This window comes from Cetorhinus maximus, chromosome 16, assembly GCF_964194155.1.
Source record: "Cetorhinus maximus chromosome 16, sCetMax3.hap1.1, whole genome shotgun sequence".
Classification (NCBI taxonomy): Eukaryota; Metazoa; Chordata; class Chondrichthyes; order Lamniformes; family Cetorhinidae; genus Cetorhinus; species Cetorhinus maximus.
Window position 1 is genome coordinate 27,415,523 of NC_135894.1, and position 19,184 is coordinate 27,434,706.

The following is a 19,184-nucleotide window of genomic DNA, read 5'->3' on the forward strand; positions in this document are numbered from 1 at the left end:
CATAGCAACTTGCATTCATGTATTGTCTTTAACTTAGCAAAACATTAAGGCATCAGACTGAAGTTTATACACTACAGGAGTTATGATATTTTAACAATGAATGTTTTGTAAAATAGAATTGCCCAGAGGTTTGAACCCTACCTGAACTCAGGAGGGCTGTGAACTCCATTCAGAATTTTATTCCTAGCTGCTGCTGGTCTATACGCGCTGCATCTAACCTGGAAAGAGGCAAGAACAGCACAACTCAGATTGTCAAAACATTAACCCAAGAGGTAGAAGCATACCAGAGATGTGCTAAGGTTTAATGAGAGTCTGAAGTACCAGGAGCTGAAATTGACAGTAGGGCAGGAGTGAGGAGCAATGTACCAATGCCCAATGGATTTTATAAGTATGTGCTCCTGGTACACCAGGAATTGGAATACGAAGGTCAGTACACCTTACATGTCACCGCTTTAGGACGGAGAATTGTGCTGGATGCAATAAACAATATTGCCTCCCTGTCTGTCTCCCTGTCTGTAGAGTGATCACCATGTATGGAGAATGATCTCCCTATATGAAGTGTGATCTCTCTGTATGCAGAGTAATCACCTTATTTGGAGAGTGATCTCCCCGTGTGGAGAGTGAGCGTCCTGTAGGGAGAGTGACCTCACTGCATAGAGGGATCTCCCTGTATGGAGTGTGATCTCCCTCTATGGAGAGTGATCTCACTGCATAGAGAGTGATCTCCCTCTATGGAGAGTGATCTCACTGCATAGCGAGTGATCTCACTGCATAGAGAGGGATCTCCCTGTGTGGAGAGTGATCTCCCTGTACGGAGAGTGATCTCCCTTTAGGGAGAGTGATCACCCTGTATAGAGAATGATCGCCCCCTGTAGAGAGTGATCCCTAAGTATGGAGAGTGATCGCCCTGTAAAGAGAGTGATTTCCCTATAGGGACAGAGATCTCCCTGCATGGAGAGTGATCGACCTGTATGGAGAGGGATCTCTCTGTAGGGAGAGGGGTCTTCCCATATGGACACACTCGTTCAGAATGCTGGAAGTTATGAGGGAAGCCCACCAGACTTATTGAAGTTCGCAGGACTGAGTCCGAAAAGGGAACTCAAAAAGAAAATGCCACGTATCAACTTGTAGCTTTAGCTACAAATAAGGATCTGGAGGTAAACACTGCTGTGAATGCTGGTGAAGTGAATAAGGTAGATGAGAAATATAAAGAGTTTTTGTCTAAAGGAAAGATAACCCCTTTTTCATCAAATGATGTAGCTAAACCCATTAGGGGACACAGGAACTACACAAACTTTTGCTGGAGAAGGACCTAGTTTTCCCTCCAGAGAGTTCAATGGAAGCTAAAGTATTGGTAAACGGGATAAGTGGAAAGTACATCCCGGTTCCATTGTACAAAGAGCAATTGGAGTGTGATTTGTTATCTGAATCGGTGGTTGTAGGGGTGGTTAAGAAAGTACCTGTGGATGGAGTTAATTTACTCCTGGGGGATGATTTGACAGGATTGAGGGTTATAGCTTTGCCCATAATTACAGAAAGTCCAAGAAAGGCTAAAGAGACGGAGCAGATACAAGAACAAGTTCCTGCTATTTTTCTATCGTATGTGGTGAACAGAGCAATGGCTAAACAAAGTCCATCACCAGAGGTCAAGGTAATACCACGAGCAGATGTTAGAGTAGCTGAAACTTTCTTTAAGGATGAGGGTAATTCAAAGGAAGTGTTTGACATGTCTTCATTAATTGAGGCTCAGAAAGCAGATCCAGAGTTAAACAAATTAGCACAGTCAGCTCACACTGAAGCTGAGGTGGAAGGAGTTCCAGAGTGCTATTACATTAAAAACGGAGCTCTGATGAGGAAGTGGAGACACCCTCACAGACCTGCGGATAAGAAATGGACGGTTGTTCATCAGGTAGTGGTACCGCCCAAATATCGTAAGGAGATATTGCGAGTAGCACATGAAACTCCTATGGCAGGACAAGTAGGAAGTCAGAAACCCAAGCGTCGATAAATAAACAAACAAACAGGCATTTTACCTGGCCAAGACTTCATAAGGATGTAGTGCAATTTTGTAAACAGGCCTTTGTATGCATGATAATGCATGATGGCAGATAATATGAAGGTAAACCCGAAGGGTTTCTACAAGTATATTAAGAGTAAAAGGATAGTAAGGGACACAATTGGTCCCCTTGAAGATCAGAGTGGTCGTCTATGTGTGGAGCCTCACGAGATGGGGGAGATCTTAAACAGATTTTTTGCATCAGTATTTACTCAGGAAACTGGCATAGTGTATAAGGAAGGAAGAGAAACAAGCAGTAGTTTCATGGAACATATAGAGATTAGAGAGGAAGAGGTGCTTGCTGCCTTACAGCGAATAAAGGTAGATAAATCCCCCGGGCCTGACATGATATTCCCTTGGACCTTGAGGGAGACTAGTGTAGAAATTGCAAGGGCCCTGGCAGAAATATTTAAAATGTCCTTAGCCACGGGTGAGGTGCCGGAGGATTGGAGGGTAGCTCATGTTGTTCCATTGTTTAAAAAAGGCTCCAAAAGTAAACCAGGTAATTACAGGCCAGTGAGCCTGACATCAGTAGTAGGTAAATTATTGGAAGGTGTTCTGAGAGATCGGATATATAATTATTTGGACAGCCAAGGGCTGATTAAGGATAGTCAGCATGGCTTTGTGCGTGGTAGGTCGTGTTTAACGAACCTTGTAGAGTTTTTTCGAGGAGGTTACCAAGAAAGTAGATGAAGGGAAGTCTGTGGATGTTGTCTACATGGACTTTAGTAAGGCCTTTGACAAGGTCCCACATGGGAGGTTAGTTCAGAAGGTTCAGACACTTGGTATCCATGGAGAGGTTGTAAACTGGATTCGAAATTGACTGTGTGGGAGAAGACAGAGAGTGGTAGTGGATGATTGCTTCTCAGACTGGAGGTCTGTGACTAGCGGTGTGCCTCAGGGATCTGTGCTGGGACCATTGTTGTTTGTTGTCTATATCAATGATTTGGATGATAATGTGGTGAATTGGATCAGCAAGTTTGCTGATGACACTAAGATTGGAGGCGTTGTGGACAGCGAGGAAGGCTTTCAAAGTTTGCAAAGAGATCTGGACCAACTGGAAAAATGGGCCAGAAAATGGCAGATGGAATTTAATGCGGAAAAGTGTGAAGTGTTACATTTTGGAAGGTCAAACTAAGGTAGGACATACACAGTAAATGGTAGGGCACTCAGGAGTGCGGAGGAACAAAGGGATCTGGGAGTTCAGATACATAATTCCCTGAAAGTGGCATCACAGGTAGACAAGGTTGTAAAGAAAGCTTTTGGCATACTGGCCTTCATAAATCAAAGTATTGAGTATAGGAGTTGGGATGTTATGGTGAGGTTGTATAAGACATTGGTGAGGCGAACTTTGGAGTATTGTGTGCAGTTCTGGTCGCCTAACTACAGGAAGGATATCAGTAAGATTGAGATAGTGCAGAGAAGATTTACTAGGATGTTGCCGGGTCTTAAGGAGTTGAGTTACAGGGAAAGATTAAACAGGTTAGGACTTTATTCCTTGGAGCGTAGAAGAATGAGGGGAGATATGATAGTTATATATATGAGGGGAGATATGATAGTTATATGATAGTTTACAAAATTATGAGGGGTATAGACAGAGTAAATGCGAGTAGGCTCTTTCCACTTAGATTAGGAGAAATAAACACGAGAGGACATGGCTTTAGGGTGAAAGGGGAAAGGTTTAGGGGGAACATTAGGGGGAACTTCTTCACTTAGAGAGTGGTGAGAGTGTGGAACGAGCTACCATCTGACGTGGTAAATGCGGGCTCACTCTTAAGTTTTAAGAATAAATTAGACAGATACATGGATGGGAGAGGTCTGGAGGGTTATGGACTAGGTGCAGGTCAATGGGACTAGCGGAATAATATTTCGGCACAGACTAGAAGGGCCGAATGGCCTGTTTTCTGTGCTGTAGTGTTCTATGGTTCTATGATCACCAGTCCCTTAAGGTAGTGGGACAGGTAGATAAGGTGGTTAAGAAGGCATATAGGATACTTGCCTTTATTGGCCGAGGCATAGAATATTAGAGCAGGGAGGTTATGCTGGAGCTGTTTAAAATGCTGGTTAGGCCACAGCTAGAATATTCGTACAGTTCTGAAATCCGCATTATAGGAAGGATGTGATTGCAGAGGAGATGTATCAGGATGTTACCTGGGCTGGAGAGTTTTAGTTATGAGGAGAGATTGGATAGACTGGGGTTATTTTCCCTGGAGCAGAGGAGATTGAGGAGGAACATGATTGAGGTATATAAAATTATGAGGGGCATAGATAGGGTAGACAGGAGGGAACTTTTCCCCTTGGTGGAGGGATCAATAACCAGGGGGCAAAGATTTAGGGTAAGGGGCAGGAGGTTTAGAGGGGATGTGAGGAAGAATTTTTTCACCCAGCGGGTGGTGGGAATCAGGAACTCACTGCCTGAAAGGGTGGTAGAGGCAGAAACCCTCATAACATTTAAGAAGTATTTGGATGTGCACTTGCGATGCCATGGCATACAAGGCTATGGGCCTAGTGCTAGAAAATGGGATTAGAATAGTTAGGGAGGTCTGGGTAATGCTTGCGGACAGACCGAAGGTGTCCTCCCTGTCGCTTGCCATTTCAACACTCCACTCTGGTCTAATGCCCACATGTCCATCCTTGGCCTGCTGCATTGTTCCAGTGAAGCTCAACGCAAACTGGAGGAACAGCACCTCATCTTCCGACTAGGCACTTTACAGCCTTCCAGACTGAATATTGAGTTCAACAATTTTAGATCATGAACTCTCTCCTCCATCCCAACCCCCTTTCCAATCCCCACCCCCCCTTTTGTTCCAATAATTTATATAGATTTTTCTTTTCCCACCTATTTCCATTATTTTTAAATGTATTTCCATCCATTGTTTTATCTCTACCTTTTAGCCTTTTTCGAATCCTTCACCCCACCCCACCCCCACTAGGGCTATCTGTACCTTGCTTGTCCTGCTTTCTACCCTTAATTAGCACATTCCTTAAATAATATCACCACCTTCAACACCTCTTTGACCTTTTGTCTACGACATCTTACCTCTTTTCTATTTTTACTTAGTTCTGTTGAAGAGTCATACGGACTCGAAACGTTAACTGTGTTCCTCTCCGCAGATGCTGCCAGACCTGCTGAGTTTTTCCAGGTATTTTTACTTTTGTTTTGGATTTCCAGCATCCGCAGTTTTTTGCTTTTATTTGAGCTTTAGAGAGATACCATCATACTCTCAAAACCGTGATTAAGACCTATTGCCATGAATACCCAAAAGATTGGGACAAAGGATTAGATTTCTTACTATTTGCTACCAGAGATTCTCCGAATGAATCTGTTGGATTTAGACCACTCGAATTGATCTATGGTCATGAAATAAGACGTCCATTGAAAGTGTTTAAGGAGAAGTTCCTAAAGCAGAAAGACGAATCCTCCATGTTGGATTACATGGCCACCTTTCTAGAAAGGCTCACAGGAGCATGTAAAGTAGCATGACAGCACTTCAAAATTTCCCAAACAAAAATGAAAGAATGGACAGACAAACATGGTACAACTAGAACATTCCAAGCAGGAGATGAAGTAATGGTTATATTATCTTTGCAGGGTGAACCCCTGAAAGCAAAATTCAGTAGCCCCTATAAGATAGTTAGGAGAGTTAGTAAAGTGACTTATCTGATAGATACTCCTGAGCGTAGGAAGAGGGAACAGTTATGTCACATAAACATGTTGGAGCAATATCATTGCACAGAAGATGATAAGACAGAGCCAGCGTGCCAGGGGGAAGGAGTAGTGGAGGACGGCAGAGACAGTAAGAGCAAGGTAGAAGGAGAAGTAGACAGTGCCCAAAGTGAACCTCCTACACACAATTCAACTACAATATGACAATACTGGGACAGTTAGACACTCTGTTCTCATATTTAGAGGAAGGGTGAATGGAAGTAAGTCTCGTGTTTTGTTGTCCGTGTGTATAATATCTTAAGATGAAACACATTTTTGAAATGGCATTCTATCTCTTTTAAGGATGGAAGGAACATATCTTTTTATTTTCTGTCGGAATGTGGCTTTACAACTACAATGGCTGCAGTTTGAAAGACATGTCAAACTTGGTGCTCGTATTCTGTTAACCTAAATTAAACAATTATCTGGGTTGATCAAATATTTTCACATTATTCGCGGCTCAGGGAGCAGTGGAGTTTGATATTGCAGTGCACTAGCCCCAGTGAGTCGTGACACTCTGTATGGAGTGTGATCTCCCTGCATGGAGAGTGATCTCCCTGTACAATAACCCAGAATAGAGAGTGATCTCCATGTATAGTGATCCCTGTGAAATGAAAGTGATCTCCCTATAGAAAGAATGTCCTGGCTGTCTAGAGAGTGATCTGCCTGTATAGAGATTGATCCCTGTCTAAGGAGAGTGATTTCCCCGTATAGAGAGTGATCACCCTGTGTGGAGAATGATCTCCCTGTATGGAGAGTGATCTCCCTGTATAATAACCCAGTATAGACAGTGATCTCCCTGTATAGAGAGTGATCCCTGTGAAATGAGAGTGATCTCCCTGTAGAAAGAATGATCTCCCTGTATGAAGAGTGATCTCCCTGTATATAGAGTGATCCCTGTGTAAGGAGAGTGATCTCCCTGTATAAAGAATGGTATTTCTGTATGGAGACTGATTTCCCTGTATGGAGAGTGATTCCCTTGTGGAGATCGATCTCCCTGTAAACAAAGTGGTCTCCCTGTATACAGTATGATCACCCTGTATGGAGAATGATCATCCTATATGGAGAGTGATCACCCTGTATGGGAAGTGATCCCCCTGTATAGTGCGTGATATCCCTTTATAGAGATTAATCTCTCTATATGGAGAGTGATCTATCTGTATAGACAGTGATCGCCCTTTATAGAGAATGTCTCCTTGTACAGAGGGTAATCTCCATGTATAGAAAGTGACCTCCCTATATGGAGAGTGATCTCCCTGTATGTAAAGTGATCTCCTTGTATGATCAACCTGTATGGAGAGTGATCACTCTGTAAAGAGTGATCTCCCTGTATAAAGTGTGATCACCTTGTATGGAGAATGATCTCCCTGCATAGTGAGTGATCTCGCTGTATAGAGAGTGATCTCCCTGTATGGAGAGTGATCACCCTGTATGGAGAATGATCTCCTGATAGAGAGAGTGATCCCTCTGTATGATCACCCTTTATGGAGAGTGATCTCACTGTATAGAGTGATCTCCCTGTATAGAGATTGATCACCCTGTAGGTAGAATGATCTCCCTCTAAGGAGAGTGGTGATTTCCCCAAATAGAGAGGGATCTCCCTGTATAGAGAGTGATCTCTGTGCATCGTGAGCAATCTCCCTGTATAGAGAGTGATCTTGTTGCATGGAGAGTCCTCTCCCTGTATCAAGAGTGATCACCCTGTGTGGACAGTCATATCCCTGTATGGAGCGTGGTCTCCTTGTAGGGAGGGTGATCTCCATGTATGGAGAATGATGTCCTCTATGGTGATCTCCCTATACAGAGAATGGGGTCCTCTATGGAGAGTGATCTCCCTGTATAGAAGTGATCATGCTGTATGGAAAGTCACCCTGTATGGAGACTGATCTCTGAGTATGGAAAGTGATCTTCCTGTAGGGGGAGTGATCACCCTGTAGAGAGAGTGATCTCCCTGTAGAGAGAGTGATCTCCCTCTAGGAAGAGTGATCTACCTCTAGGAGGAGTGGTGATCTCCCTAAACAGAGAGTGACCTCACTGCATAGAGAGGAATCTCCCTGTATGGAGGTTGATCTCTGTGCATTGTGAGTGAACACCCTGTATAGAGAGTGATCTTGTTGTATGGAGAGTGATCTCCCTGTAGGGAGAGTGATCTCCCTGCATATAGAGTGACCTAAATGCATGGAGAGTGATCTCCCTGCATATAGAGTGACCTACATGCATGGAGAGTGATCTCCCTGTATGGAGAGTGATTTCCCTGTAGGGAGAGTGATCTCCATGTAGGGAGATTGATCTCCATCTATAGAGAGTGATCTCCCTGTTTGGAGAGTGATCTCCCTGTTTGGAGAGTGATCTCGCTGTAGAATGATCTCCCTTCAGGGAGAGTGATCAACCTGTAGGGGGAGTGATCACCCTACATGGAGAGTGATCTCACTGAATGGAGAGTGATCTTGCTGAATGGAGAGTGATCTCCCTCTGTGGAGAGTGATCTCCCTGCATAGAGAATGATCTACCTTTATGGAGAGTGATCTCCCTGTAGGGAGATTGATCTCCATCTATAGAGAGTGATCTCCCTGTTTGGAGAGTGATCTCCCTATATGGAGAGTGATCTTGCTGTAGAGTGATCTCCCTTTAGGAAAAGTGATCAACCTGTAGGGGGAGTAATCACCCAACATGGAGCGTGATCTCATTGAATGAAATGATCTCCCTGTATGAAGAGTGATCTTCCTGTCGGGAGTGATCTCCCTGTTTGGAAAATGATCTCCCTGTATGGGGAGTGATCACTGTAGGGTGATCACCCTACATGGGGAGTGATCTCCCTGTAGGGAAATTGATCTCCTTTTATGGAGAGTGATCAACCTATATGGAGAGTGATCTCCATGTATAGAGAATGATCTCTATGGAGAGTGATCTCCCTGTATGGAGAGTGATCCCCATGTAGGGAGATTGATCTCCATCTATAGAGTGATCTCCCTGTTTGGAGAGTGATCTCGCTGTAGAAGGATCTCCCTTCAGGGAGAGTGATCAACTTGTAAGGGGAGTGATCACCCTACATGGAGAGTGATCTCACTGAATGGAGAGTGATCTCGCTGAATGGAGAGTGATCTAACTGAATGGAGAGTGATCTTGATGAATGGAGAGCGATCTCCCTGTATGGAGAGTGATCACTGTAGGGTGATCACCCTACATGGGGAGTGATCTCCCTGTAGGGAAAGTGATCTCCTTTTATGGAAAGTGATCAACCTATATGGAGAGTGATCTCCATGTATAGAGAATGATATCTATGGAGAGTGATCTCCCTGTATGGAGAGTGATCTCCCTGTGTAGAGAGTGATCTTGTTGTATGGAGAGTGATCACCCTGTAGAGGGAGTGATAACCCTGCATATAGAGTGATCTCCCTGTAGGGAGAGTAATCTCCCTGTAGGGAGAGTGATCTCCCTCTAGGAAGAGTGATCTACTTCTAGGAGGAGTGGTGATCTCCCTAAACAGAGAGTGATCTCACTGCATGGAGAGGAATCTCCCTGTATGGAGATTGATCTCTGTGCATCGTGAGTGAACACCCTGTATAGAGAGTGATCTTGTTGTATGGTGAGTGATCTCCCTGTAGGGAGAGTGATCTCCCTGTAGGGAGAGTGATCTCCCTGCATATAGAGTGACCTAAATGCATGGAGAGTGACCTACATGCATGGAGAGTGATCTCTCTGTATGGTGAGTGATCTCCCTGTAGGGAGAGTGATCTCCATGTAGGGAGATTGATCTCCATCTATAGAGAGTGATCTCCATCTATAAAGAGTGATCTCCCTGTTTGGAGAGTGATCTCCTTGTTTGGAGAGTGATCTCCCTGTATAGAGTGATCTCCCTGTATAGAGTGATCTCCCTGTATGGAGAGTGATCTCCCTGTATGTAGAGTGATCTGAATTTAAACAAGGGAAATTATGAAGGTGTGAGGGATAAATTGACCGAGGTGGATTGGGAAAATATATTAAAAGGTATGATGGCATGTAGGCAATGGATAGTCTCCCTGTATGGAGAGTTTGCTCTAAGTCTGCTTGTGATTTCCAAGGACAATTGATAGGGGTTTACTTTAGTGAATTTAGGATTAGTGAGTTATTTGTTCCATCTGTCAACTGCTGATGTTGCTAAAGATCCATCCCTACATCCCCTCAGCCCCTCCACCACCACTCACCCCTATCTCTCCAACCTCAAGGCTCCACTGAACCCCATCTCCCATTCACTTCCATTCTCCTATCCTCTCCACCCCCACTCACCCCACATCACCCACCTGCCGCCATCCCCACCACCTTCCAGCCCCACTCAACCCCACCCCAACTCATACACTCTCACCCCCTCCACCCCACACCCCCACCCCCTCCGCCTCACCCTCTCCATCCCCTTCACCCCCAAAGTCCCCCAACCCCTCACTCACTCCACCCCCTCTGCCCCACCCTCCCCCCCAACAGACCCGCACCCCCTACTCACCCCCATCCCCGACATACCCCTAGGCCCTCACCCACTCCACCCCTCAGCCCCTCCACCCCTGATACACCCCCACCCTCCACTCATCCCCACCTCCACACACACCCCCACCCCCTCTCCACCCCCTCCACCCATGTCTGGTTGCTTATATGGAATGTGGGTTGAAATTCAGGATGTGATCTGCTGTTGTGGATGGTGTCTGTGGGCCAGCTAGGAGCTGACTGCACCATTCTGTCAGTGCTTGCTTGTGCAGTTAGAGCCGGGGAAGATGGTTTTTCTCAGACATTCCCAGGTAAGATGCGCCTCGCTATCTGGTGTGCTCCTGTAGGGCAGATTTCTTTAGTGCAGGTGAACGTGCTTCACATCCTTCCTTACATCCACCCCCTCCTTCTCCAAGCTATAGAAAAAGAGGGAATTCCCAATGGAATTCCCAGTCCCTGAATTCCCACTGTAGCAATCGCTCAAAGAAACCTAGGAAATAAGTTCTCCAATGAACACTGAAACATTCACCTGTAACAGGCACATGGTTCAACTCTGGTTTCAAATATTTAAAGAGTCACTTTGTCTGCCCGGGCATGGCTGACCCCATGTTATTCGGGTTATCTGAGCACGCTCGCAGCGATTGTGACAACTGAAAGATCATTTGCATTGCTTATTTTGGGTGGGAAGGATGACTCACGTGAGCATAACTTAAAAAGAAGAGCTGATTGTTGCTCAGTCCCAGCCCTGGTAGCAGTGCCTCCTCCTTGCTTCCTCTTTTCTCTTCTATCCATTTCCTGTAGGCCTGGAGGGAAAATCATTAATCATCATCAATTATACGGAAAATGGAATGGTTGAGTGGGTGGAATTCCACTGTGTGCTATTTCGCAGGAGGAAAAACCAGTTCCAAATTTTCAAATCCCAGTAAAAAATAATCAGTAATACTGGAGATCCATTTTAAGGTATACAAGACCAGCTTGGACATGCTTTACTGGTACCCTTCATTCCCAAGTTTTACCTGTTTTTCCTTCTGGGACCCTGTTACCCATTTCTGATTTCAAGCTGCCATTTTTTTTAATATATTTTAATTTTTAATTGGGAGAGACAATTCTATACACATGTTTTCTGACGTGTTGGTCCACGTGATATTCACGGGAGAATATATGGACTTCAGGGTGGAGGATCAAAGCCCTTGGGGGTTTGGCCAAGATAACTGAAGTGATGTTGCTCGGGTCTGGCTCGGTTAGAAAACTTACAAAGGGCTGACCTGTCCAGAGAGAGATCTCTCAGGGTTGGTATGTTGGCTTTGGCGATGAGAGAGATGGAAAAAAAAAATCGCAGGTGTATGGGGAAGTGGGACAGGAGTGGGACTAACTGAGCAGCTCTAGTAGAGAGCTAGCACTGTCACAAAGGGACAAATGGCCTCCTTCTGTACTGTAAACATTTTCTGATTCCAAGGTTGAAGCTGGCTTCTTGTTGCCTGGTCAGAGTATGTGGTGGACGTCCAAGTCAAGGAGGTTCCTGGCTGCGGGGTGATGTCCGAGGGTGGAATTTTACTGCCCCTCCCGCTGGCAGGATTCTCCGATTCCGCCGAAGTCAATGGGCTTTTGAACGGCTCGCTGCATTTTCCAGCCCCGCCTCAACCATGAGGGAGCGGTAAAATTCCACCTCCGGTCTCGACTAGCTGCCTGTTCCAACTGGTATCTAGATATCCAGAGGTGCTTCACCTGTATTTACTGCAGGTAAGTTCTAGCCTCTAGTGCATGGTCTTGTTTTTTAAAATTCTTTCAGGGGATGTGGGCGCCGCCAGCATTTATTGCCCATCCCTAATTGCCCCTGAAATGAGTGACTTGCTCAGCCACCTCAGAGGGCAGTTAAGGGTCCACCACATTGCTGTGGGTCTGCACAGTCACATGTAGGCCAGACCAGGTAAGGATGGCAGATTTCCTTCCCTAAAGGACATGAGTGAACCAGATGGGTTTTTACAAAAAACAATTGATGATATTTTCATGGTCACCATTACCCAGCTTTACATTACAGATTTATTAATGAAATTTAAGTTACACCCACTGCTGTAGTGGGATTTGAACCCATGCCCCCACAGCATTAGTATGGTCCTCTGGATTACTAGTCCAGGGGGATTGCAACAGTATCGCCATCTCTCCACAGCAGTGACAGATACACAATGTCAGAGAGGCCTGTTCTCCAGCGGGAAGGCCCCATGGATGCAGGTCCAGCTCTCTCAGGATTGTGTGTTCGCTCCATCTCCAGCTTGCTGCCCAGTACCACTCGATACAGGCTCACGGCTGCAACCCGTGTAGCAGTGTGAACACTAACTACAGTCCTTGCGCCCAGGGGGTAGGGTGGAATTTGGCAAGTGTTTTCAGCATGTTTTCCACTTGCTGCATTCTCACGAGCTGGTCCTTTCTGCTGCAGCAGACAATTCTGCTTCCATACCTGCCTCCGATCCCCTTCTACTATTTAGGAGATTTGCCCTCCTCATCTGGGTGCTTTAATTCAGGCTTTCTCTGATGTCTTGTGACCTGGAGACAAAGCTGGAGACAAAGTGGAGAGGTGTGTTTGTTTGGCTATGTAGGGAGCAGAGGGACACTTCCAGGAGCCGATTGACAGATTTCTCGGTGTGTAATTCCGGTGGAGAGATGCTAAGTGATAATTGTTTGAGGGGAACAAGGTTCAAGGAGCTGGTCAAACTCAGCTGACAGAATTATAGATCCAGAGAGCACAAAAGGAGACTGTTCAGCCCATTATGCCCATGCTGTCTCTCTGAATGAGCTATCCAATTAATCCCATTACCTTGGCCTGTCCCCATAGGCCTGTGGTTTTTTTAACCTTCAAGGTGGCTAATGTGGGATTATGTAACGGTTGATGTCTGTGCATTAGTTTAATCGATTCAATGAAATTGTCAGAACTCGGCTCAGCAGGATTACACCCCAAAGACAGGAGTTTCCTCGGGGATTCTCCTCATTCCGAACACCCCACTTTACTCGCAGCTATGGTCACCAATTAGGACAAACCAGAGGGAGCTCCCAGCACAAATGTTTATGGCATTACCGTACCCTGAAAGCCTGGCGAAGACCAGCGTTGTCGGCAATGTTCTCTCCCAAGGTTCTCTGCCCCTTTACCTACAAGACACGAGGTTAATAACCATTCGTTATAGTTAGCCACACAATAGCAACTTGCATTCATATAGAGTCTTCAGCATAGAAAAGTATCCCAAGGCACTTCATAGCAGCGTTATCGAACAAAACGTGATACCAAGCCACATATGGAGATATTAGGATTGACAACCAAAAGCTTGGTCGAAGGAGGAGAGTGAGGTGCTGAGCAGAGAGCTCTAGGAAGGGAATCCCAGAGCTTGGGGCCTAGGCAGCCTTAAGTCACAGCCACCAATGATGGAGCAATTAAAATCCAGGATGGCCAAGAGGTCAGATTGGAGGAGAATGCTGATCTTAGAGCATCTGGGTCTGTGTATTCAGACATGAAAAGATCTGGGTCTATGTACTGTGGAGACAGAGGATCTAGGTCTGTGTATTCAGGAGAGGGTCTGGGTCTGTGTATGTAGGAGTGAGAGGGTCTGGGTCAATGTATTCAAGAGTGAGAGGGTCTGGGTCTGTATTTGGGAGCGAGGGGGTCTGGATCTGTGTACTCAGGAGAGAGATGGTCTGGGTCTGTGTATTCAGGATTGGGAGGCTCTGGGTCTGTGTTTTCAGAAGTGGGAGTCTCTATGTATTCAGGAGTGAGAGGGTCTGCGTCAGTGGATTCAGGAGTGAGAGGGTGTGTGTCAGTGGATTTAGAAGTGGGAGAGTCTGGGTCTGTTTATTCAGGAGTGAGAGGATCTGGGTCTGGATTCAGGAATGAGAGGGTCTGTATATTCAGGAGTGGGAGAGTCCTGGTCTCTGCATTCAAGAGTGAGGGGGTCTGGGTCTGTGTATTCAGGAATGAGAGGGTCTGTGCATTCGGGAACAAGAGGGTCTGGGTCTGTGTATTTAAGAGAAAGAGGGCCTGGGATGTGTATTCAGGAGTGAAAGGGTCTGGGTCTATGTATTCAGGAGTGAAAGGGTCTGGGTCTGTGTATTCAGGAATGGGAGTGTCTGGGTCTATGTATTCAGGAGTGAAAGGGTCTGGGTCTGTGTATTCAGGAATGGGAGTGTCTGGGTCTATGTATTCAGGAGTGAAAGGGTCTGGGTCTATGTATTCAGGAGTGAAAGGGTCTGGGTCTGTGTATTCAGGAATGGGAGTGTGTGGGTCTATGTATTCAGGAGTGAAAGGGTCTGGGTCTGTGTATTCAGGAATGGGAGGGTCTGAGTATGTGTATTTCAGAGTGAGAGGTTCTGCATCTGTGTCTGCGTATTGAAGAGTGGGAGGGTCTGGGTCTGTGTATTCTGGAGTGAAGGGATCTAAGTTTGTGTATTCAGGAGTAGGAGTGCCTGGGTCTGTATATTCAGGAGTTGGAGCATCTGAGTCTGTGTATTCTGGAGTGAAGAGATCTAGGTTTGTGCATTTGTGAATGGGAGGTTCTGGGTCTATGTATGCAGCAGTGGGAGGGTCTGGGTCTGTGTAATCAGGAGTGGGAGTGTCTGAGTCTGTATTTCAGAGTGAGAGGTTCTGGGTCTGTGTATTCAGTATTGAGAGGGTTTGGGTATTCAGCAGTGGGAGGGTCTGGTTCTGTGTGTTCTGGAGTGAAGGGATCTAGGTTTGTGCATTCGTGAGTGGGAGTGTCTGGGTCTGTGTATTCAGGACTTGGAGGGTCTGAGTTTGTGTATTCAGGAGTGGGAGGATCTGGGTCTGTGTATTCAGCAGTGGATGAGTCTGGGTCTGTGTATTCAGGAGTGGGAGGCTGTGGGTCTATAATTCAGTAGTGGGAGGGTCTGGGTATGTGTATTCTGGAGTAAAGGCATCTAGGTTTGTGTATTCAGGAGTAGGAGTGCCTGGGTCTGTATATTCAGGAGTTGGAGGGTCTGGGTCTGTGCATTCTGGAGTGAAGGGATCTAGATTTGTGTATTCGGGGGTGAGAGGATTTGGGTCTGTGTATTCAGCAGTGGGAGGATCTGGGTCTAAGGATTCTGGAGTGAAGGGATCTAGGTTTGTGTATTCGTGAGAGGGAGGGTCTCAGTCTGTGTATTCAGCAGTGGGAGGGTCTGGGTCTGTGTATTCAGGAGTAGGAGGGTCTGGGTATTCAGGAGTGAGAGGGTCTGTGTCTGTGTATTCATGAGTTAGAGGGTCTGGGTCTGTGTACTCAGCAGTGGGAGGGTCTGGGTCTGTATATTCAGCAGTGGGAGGGCCTGGGTCTGTGTATTCTGGAGTGAAGGGATCTAGGTTTATGTATCCAGTAGTGGAAGTGTCTGGGTCTGTGTATTCAGGAGTGGGAGGACCTGGATCTGTGTACTCTCCATAAATAGAAATCTGAATCCTGGCACATGCCAGCACATCTAGTTCAGCTGGTGCCCTGGACGTACCTGTAACCCACCTGGTGCCCTGGACGTACCTGTAACCCATCTGGTGCCCTGGACGTACCTGTAACCCACCTGGTGCCCTGGACGTACCTGTAAGCCAGCTGGTGCCCTGGACGTACCTGTAACCCAGCTGGTGTCCTGGACGTACCTGTAAGCCAGCTGGTGCCCTGGACGTACCTGTAACCCACCTGGTGCCCTGGACGTACCTGTAACCCACCTGGTGCCCTGGACGTACCTGTAACCCACCTGGTGCCCTGGACGTACCTGTAACCCAGCTGGTGTCCTGGATGTACCTGTAAGCCAGCTGGTGCCCTGGACGTACCTGTAACCCAGCTGGTGTCCTGGATGTACCTGTAAGCCAGCTGGTGCCCTGGACGTACCTGTAAGCCAGCTGGTGCCCAGTAGTATTCATCATACTGTTTTATCATACATTCGGTTTTGTCATTAAAGCTTGAAATTGACGCATTGCTCCACCACTGATGCAAATTTCCATTTTTATCATATTTTCTACCTAAAAACAGAACAAAATTATAAGAAAAGGGGAACAGTTGTTTTGTAATATATATATATATAGACTGAATAGTGAAAACTTCACGAGTATATGCTACAGACTTGAGATGTTTGAGAACCATCTATCACACTTATTCCCCGCTGTCCTGTCAATGTCCCAGCTCTCTTGAGGCAGCCAGTAACTGATCCACTTTAATAACGGCCCACCTATCTCCTTCTCTACCCAATGGAATGGCCTCTTATATGGCATTTCATCCAATCCTTGTTGAAGTCTAGATAACAATATGTCATCCATGAGAACTGAAAGTCTCTCAAGGGAATCTAATATGCATGTCAGGTATGATCTGCTCCCTCCATTAAACCCCAATGACTTCATATTCTGTAGGTTTTGCTAGATTTGCCCACTCACCAATCTACACATAGCTGTTCGATAGTACAGAACTTTAATATTGCTGTAAAGGGGTCTGTTTCTGAAGCTTTTCATCTTCTCATTGTAGTGTTCAATCGTTTAATTGTTCTATGTTCGATTATGTGAGTCTGGGAGCTGATCTATGCTCACTGTGCTTAATTGGGTAATCCTGGGTGTGGATTCAACTAAATTAAACGGAAGTTGCTAGAAGCTGAGTTGGGATAAGCATGGGTACAGACGTTTTGTGACTGCAGAGATATTTTAAAAGCACTGTAAATAAAACCTGTTGCCCACTTAGAAACTAGTGTCATTTCTGCATTACTCCGTGATATATATATATATATATATATACAACAAATTGGAACACACTGGGGAAAATGCAAGAATCCTGATTAGATTATTTCGCGCTGTATATCGCGCAAACTCATGAACGGGCCTAAGGCCGCCACTTTCGGCCCTGAAAAGTGCCCAGTCCACCTCAGATTACCCTGGACGGGGAAGGTATCTCAAGAATTTGAGGAACAGGTGAAGCTAGCTGTTTGACGCTGTTACTATGCAGTAGGAACATGAGTGGTATTTGCCACTAACAGGATGCTGCCAAAAAGACATTCTGCCTATCACACAAATGAGTAATTTCAGTGTCAGTGTGATGCTAGGTATATAGGCCACACATCCCAAAGACTGGCAGATCATATCAAACTTCATGTCCCAGTCGCTGTTCACAATGGGCAAGGTACAGACTGTACCCAACCAGCCCGTGCTTGCAAAACTCAAAACACAGTGTCCAACATTAGATGTGATTCTGCGATTGGACAACATTTGCCAAATAATGCTCAGTGTGCTAAGAATTACGCTGACAACCAATTTAAGATTGTCAGTCGGGCTCAGTGTGGTGCATTTGTGTGTACTGGAAGCTACATATATTAACCCACAGGGCTCTGTTCTTTGCAGACAGAAAGAACATGTAAACACATTGCGCCTGTTTCAGCTAAACAAAATAAGTGACAGCTTTTCACTGACTCATTCTTCAGGGCAATGTCTTGACCAATCAGGGTCAAGCTGCATGGTTTAAATTTCAGACAATGCTTGGCAGTTAACTGTCAGTCACCATCAATTGGTGCAGTCTCTTTGGCACCGCTTCTACCAATCAAAGTCCACTTGCCAACCAATCAGCACTCTCTTCTAATAAAGTATAAATTGTTGTTTTCCCTTTATATTGGTATTCTTGTGAAGTGTCCTGATGAGTGTAAGATGAAAAGCTTCAAAAAAGTGCCTCTCATTTCAGCAATATTCTACAAATCTAAAAGATCACTGATCTACATCATCAAAAGAGGATAAGACAGGTCAGAAGATACCTGGTCAGTGAACAATGCTCTGGTCAGACTAGTTCTGGTCATGGAGACATTCGAGCATTTGAGGCAGAGCAGGGAAGAAGCCACATATCTGAACCTCAGGGTCAGAGGTCAGAGGTAGATGGAAAACTGGAGAAACCTAGGCTTTTCATTCTGGGAAGGAGACAGAGAGGTGAGCTGATAGAGGCGTATGAGACTGATAAGGGTATGAAAAGGGAAGATTCAAAAAATTACTCCAACCAAACCATGGGAGGTGACAAATTCAAACTCATAAAAGGAAAAGGTAGGAGTGATACCTGGAGGCTTTCTTCACATGGTGAGTGACCACCACTTGGGATTGTCTCTAGGCTGGAGATGGATGGCTGGAATCATTCACAAAAACAACTGGATTCCACAACAGGGCTGATTATTAGGTGCTTCCGTGTGGTTGCACTAAGATATGTGAAATGGCCTAACATCTATCTAGCTGAACTAGAGGCCATCACTCAAGTCATAGTGCCGTGTGATTGGACAAAATTCCTGTCACCAGGGAATGTCCTCATCTAAGCTTGTGTCCAGATTCCTTGGATGACGTAGGAAACCGCAGAGAGTGGAGACTCAACCACTGTCTCTGATTAACTGGAAACCGCAGAGAGTGGAGCCTCAACCACTGTCTCTGATTAACTGGAAACCGCAGAGAGTGGAGCCTCAACCACTGTCTCTGATTAACTGGAAACCGCAGAGAATGGAGCCTCAACCACTGTCTCTGATTAACTGGAAACCGCAGAGAGTGGAGACTCAACCACTGTCTCTGATTAACTGGAAACCGCAGAGAGTGGAGCCTGAACCACTGTCTCTGATTAACTGGAAACTGTAGAGAGTGGAGCCTCAACCACTGTCTCTGATTAACTGGAAACTGCAGAGAATGGAGCCTCAACCACTGTCTCTGATTAACTGGAAACTGCAGAGTGGAACCTGAACCACTGTCTCTGATTAACTGGAAACTGTAGAGAGTGGAGCCTCAACCACTGTCTCTGATTAACTGGAAACTGCAGAGAGTGGAGCCTGAACCACTGTCTCTGATTAACTGGAAACTGTAGAGAGTGGAGCCTCAACCACTGTCTCTGATTAACTGGAAACTGCAGAGAATGGAGCCTCAACCACAGTCTCTGATTAACTGGAAACCGCAGAGAGTGGAGCCTGAACCACTGTCTCTGATTAACTGGAAACCGCAGAGAGTGGAGC

At 45.8% G+C, this 19,184-nt stretch overlaps 1 protein-coding gene across 3 annotated transcripts in view; it reads right to left on the bottom strand.

Moving 5' to 3' along the window:
• phex (phosphate regulating endopeptidase homolog, X-linked) overlaps positions 1 to 19,184 on the bottom strand; it is a 173,068-nt gene that overhangs the window by 3,751 nt on the left and 150,133 nt on the right. For all 3 annotated transcript variants that reach the window (XR_013579134.1, XM_078559554.1, XM_078559553.1), the window contains exons 18-21: positions 16,070 to 16,200; positions 13,293 to 13,358; positions 10,916 to 11,020; positions 142 to 218 (exon numbers count right to left, since the gene is read on the bottom strand). Coding sequence is in view for 2 of the 3 variants with exons in the window: in XM_078559554.1 (XP_078415680.1) it covers positions 142 to 218; positions 10,916 to 11,020; positions 13,293 to 13,358; positions 16,070 to 16,200 (379 nt within the window). In the remaining variant the exon portion in view is untranslated. The remainder of the gene's footprint in view (positions 1 to 141; positions 219 to 10,915; positions 11,021 to 13,292; positions 13,359 to 16,069; positions 16,201 to 19,184) is intronic.